The sequence below is a fragment of the Labrus mixtus genome, chromosome 3 (genome assembly GCF_963584025.1).
Source record: "Labrus mixtus chromosome 3, fLabMix1.1, whole genome shotgun sequence".
NCBI classification, from domain to species: Eukaryota; Metazoa; Chordata; class Actinopteri; order Labriformes; family Labridae; genus Labrus; species Labrus mixtus.
Window position 1 is genome coordinate 3327181 of NC_083614.1, and position 15343 is coordinate 3342523.

Below are 15343 nucleotides of genomic sequence, written 5' to 3' on the forward strand. Positions count from 1 at the left end.
ACTCTGTTACTCTGCTGCTCAACTTCTATCTCTGTAACTCTCATCATCCGTCCTCGCTGTTTCATCATCATTACAGCTGCTAACTTTAATTTTACACTCATCACTCTATGATCATACTTAGCTGTTACTGCTAATACTACACATACTTTTACATTATTACTGACATTGTAGCTTTAAATTTATCTTTTTTATTGTTGTTGTCATTCTGTTTGTCCCTCCTTCTCTTCCATCTGCGTCTCCCTCTTTCTCACTTTCCAAACCTTGCACAGTTTCTTTGACCTGCTCTTATGTTAAGTGTCTTGAGATATCATTTCAAGGTTAATTTGCGGTATGCTCGACTGAGCCCGTGGATGTTCCTGTCCCGTCTGTTCCTGCAGGGGGCGCTGGAGTCCCATTGATGGCGGTCTCCATGCTGGAAATGCTGTCTCAGTCTAACTTTCAGTCAACCTAACGACAGGCTGAGAGCTGGAGCTGAGGCGGGTTTTAAACCTCCTGACAAACCGTTACACCACGCCCACCTGTCAATCAGGTCAGCTACACACCTTATTGTGAATAACTCTTATACTTCATCAAATCAAAACTGATGAGTCATCAAAACATTCACCCCCCCCCCGTACAGTGTGTGTCGATCGAGACATGAGATAATCACACCTATTTGTTTTTTTGAACCAGGCTGTAAACATGTTAATCTCTGCTGTAAAAACAGACTTTTTAGAATGGGTGTGTATGTGACTTCCTGTGCTTCTGCAACCAGCCTCTAGTGGACACTCGAGGAACTGCAGGATTTTGCACTTACGAAGTGGCTAGAAATTGAAATCCTGAACTCTGAAATGGGGGGAAGAACTGGAGGGTGCTCCATGAGTTTGGAGCGTCAAACGAAAGTGCGCTTTTACAGAGTTCAGTGAAAGTTTGAGGGACTTTAAGACTGAGCCAATCAAAAGAACAGGTCGTGTGTAAGGATTTATTGATAGACTGACTTTATCATTCACTGCATCAGCACAACAAGAGTTACTGTCATAAAAAGGGGCCTGTTTGATCACTTTATTATGTGCTAACAGCAGCATGTTTAATGGGAGCAGGTGCTCATTCAAAGTCAACTGAACCTTTGTTGTGACGAGAAACAGGCAACTGAAATAGGGCGACAAAGTTCTGAAGCTGAAAATACCACCAAACTAGGTCACTGGCCTCTTTAAGATGATTCATTTGCACGAAAAGAGCTCACTTTAGTCGGAGGCTTCTCACAGAGCAAGTCATCTGAAGAAGATGTTAACGAAGACAAGAAAAAACAACTTTTATAGTAATCTGATAAGAAGACCTTTCACGCACGGCAGAGGGAAGCAAGGGGGATGACATTCTGGTGAGCTTTATCTCTTCTCACATGCTTTAGAAATCTGTTTGGAGGAACATGAGACAAAGAACGTTTGTAAATGTTTACTATCGTCTTTCAAGAACTACTTAAAATACAATGTTAATATCTGACTAAATGTGGTTAACTCTCAGGAACCAAACGTTTTAAAAGCTGCACACACATTCACACGCTGATGGTAGAGGCTGCTGTGTAAAGACTCCATCAGACATAAGATTTTTAATTTTTTTTTGTAAATTTTATTTAGTTAAAAAAAACAATAAAGTTAAGCAAAACAAACAAACATAAAATCTCAAATTTTGAATGAAAAGGAGCAGAAAGAAGACTAATCTTATAATATCTGCCCCTCTTTCACAAAGCATTAATTAGAACAATATAACTGCTTCCTCTAAAAGTCATCAGAACAGCTTTGTACAAAGGTTGCTGCTTGAAGATGAGCTTAAATAAAAGTGATTGCTGAGAATGTATGTATGTATTTTTACAGCTGCTGAGACATGTCGAGTGGGTCCTAAAGTTGAACTGAGATGAATCTCTACTCAACCATTTGGAAATATATTCTTGTTTTCAGTTTATCCATCAAAGGTGAGTATACAATATCCCCTGAGCCGGTTTCCTCAGCTCCCACTGCTTTGTCGGTGGTGAGTGAATGTGATGAGTTAATACTGATGGACTCTTTACTCAGCAGCCTCTGCCATCAGTGTGTGAATGTGTGTGAATGGATGAGTTAATACTGATGGACTCTTTACTCAGCGGCCTCTACCATCAGCGTGTGAATGTGTGTGAATGGATGAGTTAATACTGATGGTCTCTTTACTCAGCGGCCTCTACCATCAGCGTGTGAATGTGTGTGAATGGATGAGTTAATACTGATGGACTCTTTACTCAGCGGCCTCTACCATCAGTGTGTGAATGTGTATGAATGGATGAGTTAATACTGATGGACTCTTTACACAGCAGCCTCTACCATCAGTGTGTGAATGTGTGTGAATGGATGAGTTAATACTGATGGACTCTTTACTCAGCGGCCTCTACCATCAGTGTGTGAATGTGTATGAATGGATGAGTTAATACTGATGGTCTCTTTACACAGCAGCCTCTACCATCAGTGTGTGAATGTGTATGAATGGATGAGTTAATACTGATGGACTCTTTACTCAGCGACCTCTACCATCAGTGTGTGAATGTGTATGAATGGATGAGTTAATACTGATGGAGTCTTTACTCAGCAGCCTCTACCATCAGTGTGTGAATGTGTAGGTGTGACCTGCGGTGTAAAATAGCTTTGAATAGTTTTAGTTCAGAAATATATCCAAGACAGCTTCAGTGAATGGGGGATTCGAACACATTTGCAGAGAGAATCACTCCCCTGATTCCCCGCCAGCTTCGACGTCATCTTTTGTTATTGTTTTGATTGAGAGCCCCCTGGTGGAGGAATCTACATACTGTGCCTTTAAGGCTGTTTCAGGTATATTATTGTGGACAGATGCAGACAAGTCTCAATGAGATTTGTGCACAAAGTGAGGATTTTATTTTCTCAGTGTACAATGTTTACAGCCAGGTGAGCTTCTATTGACAAGGCTGGAAATTAATGCTGGATGCATGAGACATGGAGGAGATACATGCGGAGATACTGCAAGTTTGTTAGTTTTTTAGAATGTAGTTCATTATAAACTGTATAACGTCTTGCAGCTTAATTCAGGAAGAATGTGTTTTAAGGGGACCCCATTTGAATTCCATGGGACTGCATGGGGTCTGGACCCCAAAGTTTGGAAAGCCTGTCCTAGTGGGTGCCTTATATAAAAAATGTGTCCATAATAAGTTGCTTCCCTCTTTTTAGTTTTAGTGATTAGTGACTTTTGTATTGCAGAGGTGGTCAAGATGTAATGGCCCTTTGGTGTACATGTACCATTTTATTTAATGGCCACATATTCTCCTCCTCTTCAGTGTAAATAAGTCTCAGATCTCCTCAAAACATGTGTGTGAAGTTTCTTGTTCTAAATCCACTCTGATCCTGTATTTGATCATGTCTATAAACCCCTCTATTTCAGTCCTGCTCAGAACAGGCTGTTTCTGTGTCTGTACCTTTAAATATGTAAATGAGCTGTGTCTGACCACGCCCCCTCTCTGGAAGGGCTCGGGTGGCTCAGGCTTTCTCGCTCCATGTCCTATTGTTTACCGTGAGAAGGCAGACTCAGAGGGCAGAACAAACACCTAGCTGTGGGAGTGTCACCCACCTGGGGGAGGGGTTACTTCCCTTTGTGATGTCATGAAGGGAACATCTCCAAACGGCCTGTTTGAGCACACATTTTCTGAAGAGTGGAGCAGGCAGAAGATGGAGAGGATGGACTTTTCTCATTATTGGGGGGTTTGTAGACGGACTAGAGAAACATGGTGAAGTGGATTTTAGAGAATATGTGACCTTTAAATCATCCTTTAAAACCATCCATAACTTATCCTTGGATACTACTGCTTTGAAACTCTGTGTTCGTCTTTTCTGGGCAGATTGTCCTGTGCACCCGGCTGATTTGGTGATCTTCAATGGACTCGGCAACCTGACAGTAGAACCAGCTTCACCCTTCCTCCTGGGTTCAAACCTGACCGTGTACTGTCACGTCACAGAGTGCAAACAAAGGTTGGAATAAATGCAAAGACAAATACAAGACAAATATATTTGATGTGACACAAAAGGATGTATATTCTTCTGCACGTAGTGTCCTTACTCTGGCTCAGACATTCTTCTGTTTTTGTAGGAGCAAAATATTACTGCAACACGACGGAAACACTCTGGCTCTTTCAGACAGAGTAAACTGCAACACTGCAATTTTCAATCTGATTCATGTCAAGGTGTCAAATTCTTCAGTGCTGTGCAAATTGTCGACCGATGATAAGTTGAAGATTGTAAATGGACTGGTCCTACGTGGCGGCTGTAAGTACAGTTGTCTCTGACTTCCACAATCATATGATATTTAGACTGAAAGATTTTAAAAGAAAAGGACATGTTTTTTTAAGAGAATCCTGAAAGTTGAAAAAAAATATGAAACAGTTTGGGGGTTCAAATTAAAAACTTTTAAATCAACAAAAATAATTTAATTAGCAGGAGAACAGTGGCTTAAACTGTAATATGTAACTCTGACCCCTAGTGTTTAAAATGGGTACTGTAGTCTAAATTCTAAACATTGCAGAGAGCTGTCTCCCCCCCTCCTCTCTAGAGTTGATGCTCACACAGGTCACCATGTGGTGGACTCTGAAGCTTCAGTGTTTATCCAGCTCTGCATGGGTCTGTAAACCTTTCTGTGTTCTAACCTCTCTCCATTTTTCAAAAGCATCTCCAATATTGATCCTAGTTTGAGCACGTTTCTGCTCGTGGAGCTTATTAGAAACATGCAGAGGCTTTTTAGATCGGGTACAATCACTTCTATCTGAACCACTTCTCTTGCCCGCTTCCATCACTGCAACACCTGTTGACCTGATAACTGCTCTCATATCTGGCAAACCGAGGGGCGTCCAAAACGCCCGTGTGGGGGCGTGTCTTAAAAGCGCCTACCTTCTCTGGTCCAAACAAATCCAGAGCATTCAGGAGCAGAATCTAAAGTTAGAAGGAGGACATACTGGCTGCTGCATTGTTGTCAGAGAAGACAGCTCTTCAACATAGCATGTTTCCTTAATGTCTGATCAGATAGTAAGATACCTTTATCATTTCACTCACTACACATCTCACTGATTGGACCTTGAACATGGTTGTGAGACTGTCTGTCTTAAGTGAGCTGATTCTCAATTATTTCTAATCTGCAAAGGGCCTCTAGGGTGCACTGATACTTCTGCTCGGTGTACTTTTCTGTTCCATTTATGTTTTAACCTGTCAGTTGAGGAAATAGGAAGTAGAAGAGGTGTCAGAAGAACTGTAAACTCACCTAAAAGTTATCATGACATCTCAGTAAGTCAGAGATAATCATAGAGGTCTGACTGAAGTTTGAAATATGAATTATGTTTTAATCTCACATTTTGAAGAAGCTGCAGGTGTTAGTTTGAACATGTGAAACTAATGGTTACAGTGTTTTCTGCTATCCAAAGACCGTCCAGATAAACCTGAAGTTATTCTTTGTGAAACCACGAGGAGTTCAGCTTCTATAGGCTGCTCATGGTCGAAAGGACGGGAGACACACCTTGAAACTGTTTACAACATTTCAATCAACAGGTACAGTATGTGTCATCTTTGTAAACATTCAGCTGCTGTCTTGCTTTTTTCAAAAGGGCAAAAATCTCTTTTCACCACACAGCAAGTTTCTTTTTTATGTCTTTTCCAGAGAAAATGGAACCCAGGTAGAGTTCTATCAGATCCAAGGTGCTGCAGTAATCACCATCCCCAGGGCAAAGATCAATGGAAACTCTACGTACGAGTTAATAATCACTGCTTACAATCAGCTTGGAGTCTCAAAGTCTGACCCATTCATACTCTGTGTGAAGGATATAGGTAAGCTCTCACCTCTGTTACACTTTATGAATGAGTACACATCTACATCAAAGCACAGGATTTACGTTCACATTTAAATGCTAAATTATTTTCTTTTGAAGTGAGTCATCTTTTGATCTGTCACAGTTTCAAGAATGAGATTGTGCTATCATCAGTGACATGTTTCTCAGTAACTGAAAAAACTTGAATGATTAAAGCAGCTTGCTGTCTTATCTTTTCTTTGTTTCATTCTGTGGACTTCTTTAAGGTCATATATTATTCAAAATACACTTTGCCATGTTTTTCTGACACTAATATGTGTCCCTAGCCTTTGGACAAACTCCCAAATTACTCTGTCCGTCCTCTCGGGGCGCCGGTAGTGTAGTGGTTGGTGCGCACGCCCCATGTACGGAGGCTGTGGTCCTCCAGGACGACGGCCCAGGTTCAGGCCCGACCCGTGGCTCGTTTCCCGAATGTCGTTCTCATATTTCTGACTCTGTCCACTGTCCTGTGTCTTAATAGAGACATAAAAAGCCCAAAAATAAACATTAAAAAAAGGTCAATCCTCTCCGTCTTCTTCCTGCTCCACTTTTCAGAAAATGTGTGCTCAAACAGGCCGTTTTTTCCCTTCATGACGTCACAAAGGGCAGTAGCCCCTCCCCCAGGTGGGTGACACTCCCACAGCTAGGTGTTTGTTCTGCCCTCTGAGTCTGCCTTCTCACTGTAAACAATAGGACATGGAGCGAGAAAGATCGAGTACACCCGAGCCCTTCCAGAGAGGGGGCGTGGTCAGACACAGCTCATTTACATATTTAAAGGTACAGACACAGAAACAGCCTGTTCTGAGCAGGGCTGAAATAGAGGGGTTTATAGACATGATCAAATACAGGATCAGAGTGGATTTAGAACAAGAAACTTCACACACATGTTTTGAGGAGCTCTGAGACTTATTTACACTGGTTGAAGAGGAGGAGGAGGATATGTGACCTTTAAAGATTTTGCATTCATAACAACACCTGCACTTTCAGGTCATTACAGAACCTGTAGACTCTGTTTGGTTAACTACAGTTTACTGTAACATGTGTGCTTCTACGTTGTTTTTTGTATTGCAGTGATACCAGAGCCCCCTCGAATTATGCTAACAGGGTATTTGGACTCCACTGCAGCTGTTTTGCGATGGAAACCAACAGAATCCCCAGAGCTTCTCAGACTCTGTGTCAGGCTTCACTCAGATAAAAACTCCTGGGTAAAGTGGTGTTGTGACATCATAGCTTTGTGGTTATCATAGCAGCAGCATTAATCAGGAAGTGCACAGACAGGAAACTACATGGCTATTCTCTCTTTTCATTTCCTTCTGTTTAGGAAGCTGGAGAGGTATCACAGCCCAGTGAGGGTCTGATAAAAGTGGAAGGTCTCAAGCCTCTGACTAATTATGAGTTCCAAGTGAGAACATGTATCTTAACATCAGGACCGATGCATTCAAACATGTCCTGCTTCACCCCACCATCAGCCTCAAGCAAAAGGTTGTTCTGCAGTAAATGGAGCTCATCTGTGAGGGGGAGAAGCCCTGGAAAAGGCAGGGTGATAGTTCTTACTCGTTATTAAACCAAGGCTTTAAAATTATCTTAAAATTATTCTGATAGCACCCGTACAAAAACCCACACTCTTATCTGTAGGTTTATCAAAGCAGCTGCACGTCTGGAGGATTCTAGGCCACAAGGGGAAGAAGGGGCTGCAGATGGTGACGGTGTTGTGGAAGGTAATGTGTCAAAGCTGTTCTTTAATCTGACTATTATATTGAAACTGCCCATGATGTCTTATAAAGGAAGAACAATCAGCAGATGTGCAGTGATGTCAGTCATATGCCTGCACTACTTGCTGATTAGCAGAATTTGTTTATTTTTGAAAAAGCCAGGTTATCTGTTTACCTCTTTCCACATTGGACGCCCCTCAGTTTACCAGATATGAGAGCAGTTATCAGGTCAACAGGTGTTGCAGCGATGGAAGCGGTCAAGAGAAATGGTTCAGATAGAAGTGATTGTACCCGACCTAAAAAGCCTCTGCATGTTTCTAATAAGCTCCACGAGCAGAAACGTGCTCAAACTAGGATCAATATTGGAGATGCTTTTGAAAAATGGAGAGAGGTTAGAACACAGAAAGGTTTACAGACCCATGCAGAGCTGGATAAACACTGAAGCTTCAGAGTCCACCACATGGTGACCTGTGTGAGCATCGACTCTAGAGAGGAGGGGGGGGGGGGGGGAGAGACAGCTCTCTACAATGTTTAGAATGTAGACTGCAGTACCCATTTTAAACACTAGGGGTCAGAGTTACATACTGCTCCTTTAAGTTTGTACTATGACAGAGCAGTGGTATCTTGTGTAACTGTTTGCAGGAAAGCAGATAATCATCTGTAAATCTTTCACACATTGAAACAAAATACACATGTTGAAAAGTAAAGCTTAAGTGTCAGATGGTCTTCTCCCCCAGCATCCAAATCCAGAAGATTACAGTGGAAAGGTGCAACGATTTGAAATCTCTCTGGGCAATGAGCAGAAACAAAATGTGACAGCTAATCTGAGCCAGTGTTCAGTCCCGTTATCAGCAGAGGTCCAGGCGCTCAGTGTGAGTGCAGTCACCTTGTATGGGACATCTCCACCTGCAGAAGTGCCCTTCAGACAGTCAGGTACACAAACATCAAACACTGAAGACAATATGAAGCAAAACTTGTCAAATGTATAAAAAAAAAAATCAAAAGGCGTTGTAATGCCTTCATGTGTGTTTTCATTTTCAGGTCATTCTGGACCTGTTTTGAGAGACTTTGCTCCTGCATCTAATGGCAGCGCCGTGTCTGTCTCCTGGTCGTGGCCTGAGAACAAACGTTGGTTATCATCTGGAGATGAACTGCTGCACTATGTGTTAGAATGGACGAGTGTTCCTGTGGCCGTGCTGCAGTGGGACAAAGTGGACAAAGATGAGAGCAAAACAGCAGTCACAGGTAGAGAAACACACCACCACAGATTATTAAATAACATAATTAACAACAAATAAATCGATGTGGGGGCTTCATGGTGCTGTAGTGGTTAGCTCTGCTGCCTCACAACGAGGAGGAGGTTCCTGGTTTGAATCCCCGTCTGTCAGGAGTCTCTCTGTGTGGAGGTTCCTGGTTTGAATCCCCGTCTGTCAGGAGTCTCTCTGTGTGGAGGTTCCTGGTTTGAATCCCCGTCTGACAGGAGCCTCTCTGTGAGGAGGTTCCTGGTTTGAATCCCCGTCTGACAGGAGTCTCTCTGTGAGGAGGTTCCTGGTTTGATTCCCTGTCCTTCAGGAGTCTCTCTGTGTGGAGGTTCCTGGTTTGATTCCCTGTCCTTCAGGAGTCTCTCTGTGTGGAGTCTACATGTTCTCCTCGTTCATGTCTGGGTTCTCTCCTGGTACTCCATCTTCCTCCCACAGTCCAAACACATGCTCGTTAGATTAACTGCTGACTCTAAATTTTCTGTAGGTGTGAATGTAAGTGTGGCTGGTTGTCTGTCTCTATATGTCAGCCCTGTGATTGTCCAGGGTGTAACACCCGCCTTTCCCCCGATGACAGTATGGATAATGGATCAATTTTATTTATTTATTTATCAATGTCTAGCTGCTACTAGTCACAAGATTTTCAAATAACACAAGAGCTTAAATTTAATCCAACACTGTCCTCTTGTGGGCAATTTGTGTATTGCAGATGTTTGTAGTTAATCATCAGTGTGTAAATTTGATACTGATACTCATAGTACACTGTGAGCTTAATTAAATAAGAAACGTTGATTTATTTTGTTGTAAAATAGAGGAGTTGATGTTGAGAGTTTCTTAGTTCCTGTTCTGTTTCAGGCCTGACTGCAGGTGTGAGGTACAACGTCTCTGTGTTTGCTGTGACCAGCAGAGGTGTCAGCGCTCCATCGTCTCGTCTCGTCTACTCCAAAGAACAGAGTAAGATTCAGAGAGTCTCATCACCAACAACAGGGGTGGAGGGGGGAGGGGGGTTCTCTAAAGATTTAAAAAATGTCAGCATCAACATCCAGTGATGCTTTAGCGAAAATGAAATGCTGGTTTTATATATGTTCATTTCTTTCCTCTTCTCTGTCCTGCTTGTTTGTGTTTCAGAGCCACAGTCCGGTCCCAAAGTGTCAATACTGGTCCACGAGGCCAGACAGATCCAGATCCAGTGGGATGAGCTGCCTGTAGACCAGCAGAGAGGCTTCATGGTAAACTACACCATCTATCTCCAAACACTGGACTCCAGCAACACCGAACACAGAGGTGAGCTCGACACAGTGTCAGCAAGGACATTTTATATCAGGGCTCCTCTACCTTGGAAATCATTTATGTTCGATATTAACTGGTGCCATGGTTTCAAATGGAAGGATTGGCTTCACCCTTGAATACTTGGAAGATAACTAACTTCTCTTGAATAAGAATACAAATATCTGCTTGGCTTCATGAAGGATGTGTCTGAAATATGTTGCTTGCTCTGTATTTAAAAAAAATATATCCCTTTTAGTTTGAGCTGAAGGATTGGAGTAAGCATAACTTCACTGTGAGTCTTTTCCTTTTCATGTTCATCAAGGGGACTTTTACCCACCATATGTGTGTGTGTGTGTGTGTGTGTGTGTGTGTGTGTGTGTGTGTGTGTGTGTGTGTGTGTGTGTGTGTGTGTGTGTGTGTGTGTGTGTGTGTGTGTGTGTGTGTGTTTAAACCTTGTAGCAAACCTATGCTATCCACACATGTGGGAAATGATGTATGCAATAGTAGTCGATGTGTATCGCATCATACTGCAGCAGACGCCATTGTTGCATCATGGAAAGTTTGTAACCAGCATTCCACTGAGACTCCCCTCCCACAAACCTCCAGTGAATCAGCAGGGTTTTTCACCTCTCACTTCCAGTAATGTGCTGACGTTCTCAGGTGGAGCTGGTGGTTGCATGTTTTCTGTTTTTTAATTTGTGATGGATACAAACATATGAGACGCTCATTACAGAGCCTTAGTGGATAAAGATGTTGTGATTTTCATTAGGAACATTCATCCAAATACAGGTTACATACTGTATATGTTTGTGTCATTAAGCCCGACCTAGAGCTATATATCATTTTAAAATATTGTCCTGTCTTATTATGACTTTGCAATGTGTAGAGCAAGCGTCTTAATAACATGCAGACACAGAAGCTGCTCAGCAGAGCAGATATTCGTTATGTTTCAAACGCCGGTACACTCATAGTTTTCACAGTTTATTCAGAGAATCATAGAGTTTTCTAGAACTCACTTCAACCACAAACAGGAAGCCATGTGGCTTCATGCACACATGAAACTGTAAGGCTGTCACTTACCTATCAGCTTCATTATTTCTGGAGCTCAAGTGAAGAGGCAACAGAAAACAGATTCTCAGCTTATAAAGCCTTAAGATGTCATTCATTAGTTCTCCTTTTCAAACATCCAGTCTGTAACAACAATATAATCTGGGTATTTGCTTGGTGGATGTAAAATTGTTAATATTAAATGTCCAATCAGTGAGATGTGTAGTGAGTGAAATGATAAAGGTATCTTACTATATGATCAGACATTAAGGAAACATGCTATGTTGAAGAGCTGGCTTCTCTGACAACAATGCAGCAGCCAAAAATTAATATGCGTGTGTGTGCACGCAGACTTCATGCCATCCTTGCATTAGTCAGTGCTCCAGGTGGGCCACACCAGTTAAAAAAGCCTGGACACACCCCTCGGCCCCTGGCTATGGGGTTAAAATCCAGAATACCTGAAGTCTGCCTGATTGTCAAGCTGAATGAAGGGAGTTCATCATAACCGAAATGTACAGTAAAGGTTCTGCCTCAGCAAAGGACCCTGCCACTTTCCTTTGCATCTCTGCAGTGACGGTGTCTGGCTCCGAACTCAGACGGAGGTGGCTGGACTGTCCTCATGGAGCTCTGGCTCTGCAGATGACAGCTTCCACCTCAGCAGGAGAAGGACCGCGAGGGAGCCGGATCTCCTCTCAGCCTGCGACCTCCGTAGGTCGGTCTCCAGCTGCAATTAAAACTAAACTATCCACCCATTTAGAAAGCTGTTATTGTTGTATTGTTTCATGAGTGAAGTTTAAGGAGAACTTATGTCCTTCCATCTTTTTGTACCTCTCCCTTCTTGTCTCCTGTAGTCAGCCTGGTGATTGTGATGGCTTTCATCGTCACCCTCTTTATAGGGATCATAGCTTACCTGCTGTGCTGGAGCTGTGTGAGAGAAAGGTATCACTTCACTTTATTGTATGCTTATTTATATATGTCACAAAAAAAAAAAAAATTAAACAAACTCTTCGACTTTTGAATGTGTTAGTTTTGTTTGACTCAAAACAAGAGTGGACGTCACCGTGGCTCATTTCATGAAAAACCACACCTCGACATTTAGCAGGAACAGAAGCCGTTACCTGACAAGAGTACTTCATGTGGTCAAAGCACCCGAGTGTGAAGGTTTTAGCTGAGGAGACACTGAACGTGTATTTCTAGCATTATGTCGTCGTCATAGCGATACAGAGCAACACTTTTAGGCTGCTGCAACATAATAATCTGTCAATATCAAACTGCCATTCATTCAAAACAAAACTGTCTCTCTGTCTCAGGGTCAAACAGAAGTGTATATCCTGGGGACTTGACTGTGTTGGTGAAAAGTTACCGAAACCAGGAAACAGTTTTGCCATCAGACTTCTGAAGGTAACCGAAGTGAGCTGGCATTCACACTTCCTTCTTTTTGACAGGAACTTCAGTCACCACAATAAGCAAAAGGACAACTGCAACAAACTGGACCAACACCACAAATGAAAGCACACACATACTTATACTCCCACAGATTAGCTTTTCCTACAACCAGGCCTGCCCAAACCAATGTCCGGCCCCTGAAAGGACCAGGGAAAGGACCCTTCAGGATCTGATTTGATTTATCCATACATGTGAGTTAGCATTAGCCTCCTGGCTAACTCTGCATGGCTTCAATCAGCTTTTAGAGCTGGTGCGGGTATGGCTGCATCAGTCTCACATTACTGGCCTGGATCATACTCTTGCATCAACTCTATGCCATAGTGTCCAACACCATTGTGATTACTACATAATTCTGCATTGTTGTGTCTGCGTTACTATATAAACACTAGTGGGCAGTCGCATTTCTTGTCTTGTTACATCACTTTTCTGTTCCGCCATGGCTTGCAGCGTTTTTCCTTCAGCAGGATTTAGAAAATGGCAGTGATATTGGAAATGTTGTAAATGCAGGAAATACAATGCTCTCCAGCAGTCCAATCACAGGGCTCGCAGTTGCGTCATCTTAATGCAGTTTAGTTCACAACATTAACATCACCAAAAAGAAGCCAACATGCAACTTTGTGAGCTGCAGCGAGTAAATACCAGTGATTGTGGCTTTGCTAACTGTTAATATTAATACTAAATGTTGTTTGCTTTGGTTTCCAGGACGACAGTGAGTTGTCCTTCTTGTCCACCTGCAGCAACCCTCCACTGTCTTCTGTCAGTCTGATCTCTCAGGAGCAAAAGGACGACGTGTACCCCATCATCCACATTGAGCTATCCCAGATGAAACCAGGAAAACAAACAGCCCAGACACCTTTACTGATGTTGGATCCTGAGGCGACGCTTGAGGACTGTCAGCTGGAACATGTCGGTTACAAACCTCAGATTTCTACGCTGGCTCCACAAGGACAAGGACTGAGGGAAACCGAGGAAGAGCTGAAGGATGCATCAAGTAGTGGACTGGAGGACAGAAACCAAGGCGTACCTGGAGGATTACTTGGAGGCTTTATGTCCAGTGTGGAGGGGGACTTCTGTGTTCCACCTCTGGGGCTTACTCTCATCTCTGTAAGTGATCCCCCGTGGCCTCAAATACAAGAAACAACAAGTGTCATGGATGGGGGCTTCTTACTGGAGAGGAGGGGGACTGAACATGATGCGGAATTGGACGCTGCCTGTCCGGACTTACAGCAGGGTGGAATAAAGATTAGTGACCCAGCAGACACTTGTTCATCTCAGTATCAGACAGCACAGACTGCTGGTTATTTCCCTCAGGTAGCTTCTGTCGGCACATTGACACTTTCTGACACTCAGAGGTAGCAGGCCAACAGACAGGACAACCTGCACCTACAACTTATTTTCAAAAAGGCGTTATTAAAGGACCATCTCAAGTGAGGACCTTACCGACTTTATGTGATCGGAAAATCCTGCTTCAGTAAGGACGCACTCACACTAGGAAATCTGTACCATGCCTAAGCACGCTTCACCCCCAAAGTTCAGTTCATTTGACTAATATGAGTGCTCCGATCAGTGCTCAATCGGGGTACACTTCCTTGGCCCACTTGGAAGAGGTGTACTTTGACACTGTACAATTCATGCACAAGCACAAGCACAGGTAAACAACGTAACCCAACCCTACCCTTCATTATGGAGAGTGTTCTGTCTGTATCTGACTAACATGACTCAGAATAAGACTCAAAGTCAGTAAAGTAGCCGTCATGTTCTCCAGTTTGCAGATGCTGGCTTGACTGCATGTCCCTTTTTTTTCTTGAGTCCGCCTGTCTTGTAAACTAAGCAGGCTTCATATTTACGCAAAAGCCATGCATATGTTTTATTCCAAAGTCATGTAAGCTTCAAGTGGTAACAATGCTCAGGCCCTGAGTCTGAGTCCTGGAGCAGCGTGAGTCCAGGCCAGTGGGGGAATAAGAACAGACTTAAGCAAGGTACGGTACAACTGGGCCTATAGCGTGAGTGCGCCCTAGATCTGCACTGCCATCTCAAAGGTCACATATTCACCTCCTCCTCTTCTTCAGTGTAAATAAGTCTCAGATCTCCTCAAAACATGTGTGTGAAGTTTTTTGTTCTAAATCCACTCTGATCCTGTATTTGATCATGTCTATAAACCCCTCTATTTCAGCCCTGTTCAGAACAGGCTGTTTCTGTATCTGTACCTTTAAATATGTAAATGAGCTGTGTCTGACCACGCCCCCTCTCTGGAAGGACTTGGGTGTCTCGGTGCTTTCTCGCTCCATGTCCTATTGTTTACGGTGAGAAGGCAGACTCAGAGGGCAGAACAAACACCTAGCTGTGGGAGTGTCAACCACCTGGGGGAGGGGCTACTGTCCTTTGTGATGTCATGAAGGGAAAATCTCCAAACGGCCTGTTTGAGCACACATTTTCTGAAAAGTGGAGCAGGCAAAAGACGGAGAGGATGGACTTTTCTCATCATTGGGGGGTTTGTAGACAGACTAGAGACACATGTTAGAGTTAGAGGAACATGGAGAAGTGGTTTTTGATTAAAGCTCTTTAAAGCCCACACAGGGGATTTCTTATGTGTTTTTGCATTATATGTGACCTTTAAAGCTCCTGTGTGGAACTTCAATTTATGTCAGTGTTGGCGCCCCCCTGTGGATAAAGTGGTACTACGTATCTCTTCGCTGATTTTGTCCTGTATGTGTGTTTTAAAACAATAAATCTCATCTTGGTCTCATTTGCAG

The 15343-nt window shown here is 43.0% G+C and overlaps 1 protein-coding gene across 2 annotated transcripts; it reads left to right on the forward strand.

The window, feature by feature from the left end:
- The first annotated feature begins 1217 nt into the window (after positions 1–1217).
- Positions 1218–14514, forward strand: il23r (interleukin 23 receptor). 2 transcript variants are annotated; one of them, XM_061034872.1, is made up of 17 exons: positions 1218–1357; positions 1851–1948; positions 3869–3998; positions 4117–4292; positions 5438–5561; positions 5671–5837; positions 6929–7062; positions 7179–7392; positions 7493–7575; positions 8307–8502; positions 8611–8814; positions 9684–9782; positions 9957–10112; positions 11716–11856; positions 11996–12083; positions 12455–12545; positions 13293–14514. In XM_061034872.1, exons 2-17 carry the CDS (start codon positions 1891–1893, stop codon positions 13944–13946), a joined length of 2715 nt encoding a protein of 904 aa, XP_060890855.1. In that variant the 5' UTR covers positions 1218–1357; positions 1851–1890; the 3' UTR covers positions 13947–14514. The 2 variants fall into 2 exon arrangements, with proteins under 2 accessions (XP_060890855.1, XP_060890854.1); XM_061034871.1 differs by lacking the exon at positions 13293–14514 and having other exon boundaries at positions 5644–5837; positions 12455–13139.
- Positions 14515–15343: the final 829 nt, after the last annotated feature.

Excerpts from the sequence above, each read along its gene's own strand:
- il23r (XM_061034872.1), top strand. The coding sequence starts at position 1,891 with ATGAATCTCTACTCAACCATTTGGAAATATATTCTTGTTTTCAGTTTA. Across the intron at positions 5,838-6,928 it reads ACTCTGTGTGAAGGATATAG|TGATACCAGAGCCCCCTCGA; the intron begins GTAAGCTCTCAC and ends TTTGTATTGCAG. Across the intron at positions 8,503-8,610 it reads AGTGCCCTTCAGACAGTCAG|GTCATTCTGGACCTGTTTTG; the intron begins GTACACAAACAT and ends TTTCATTTTCAG.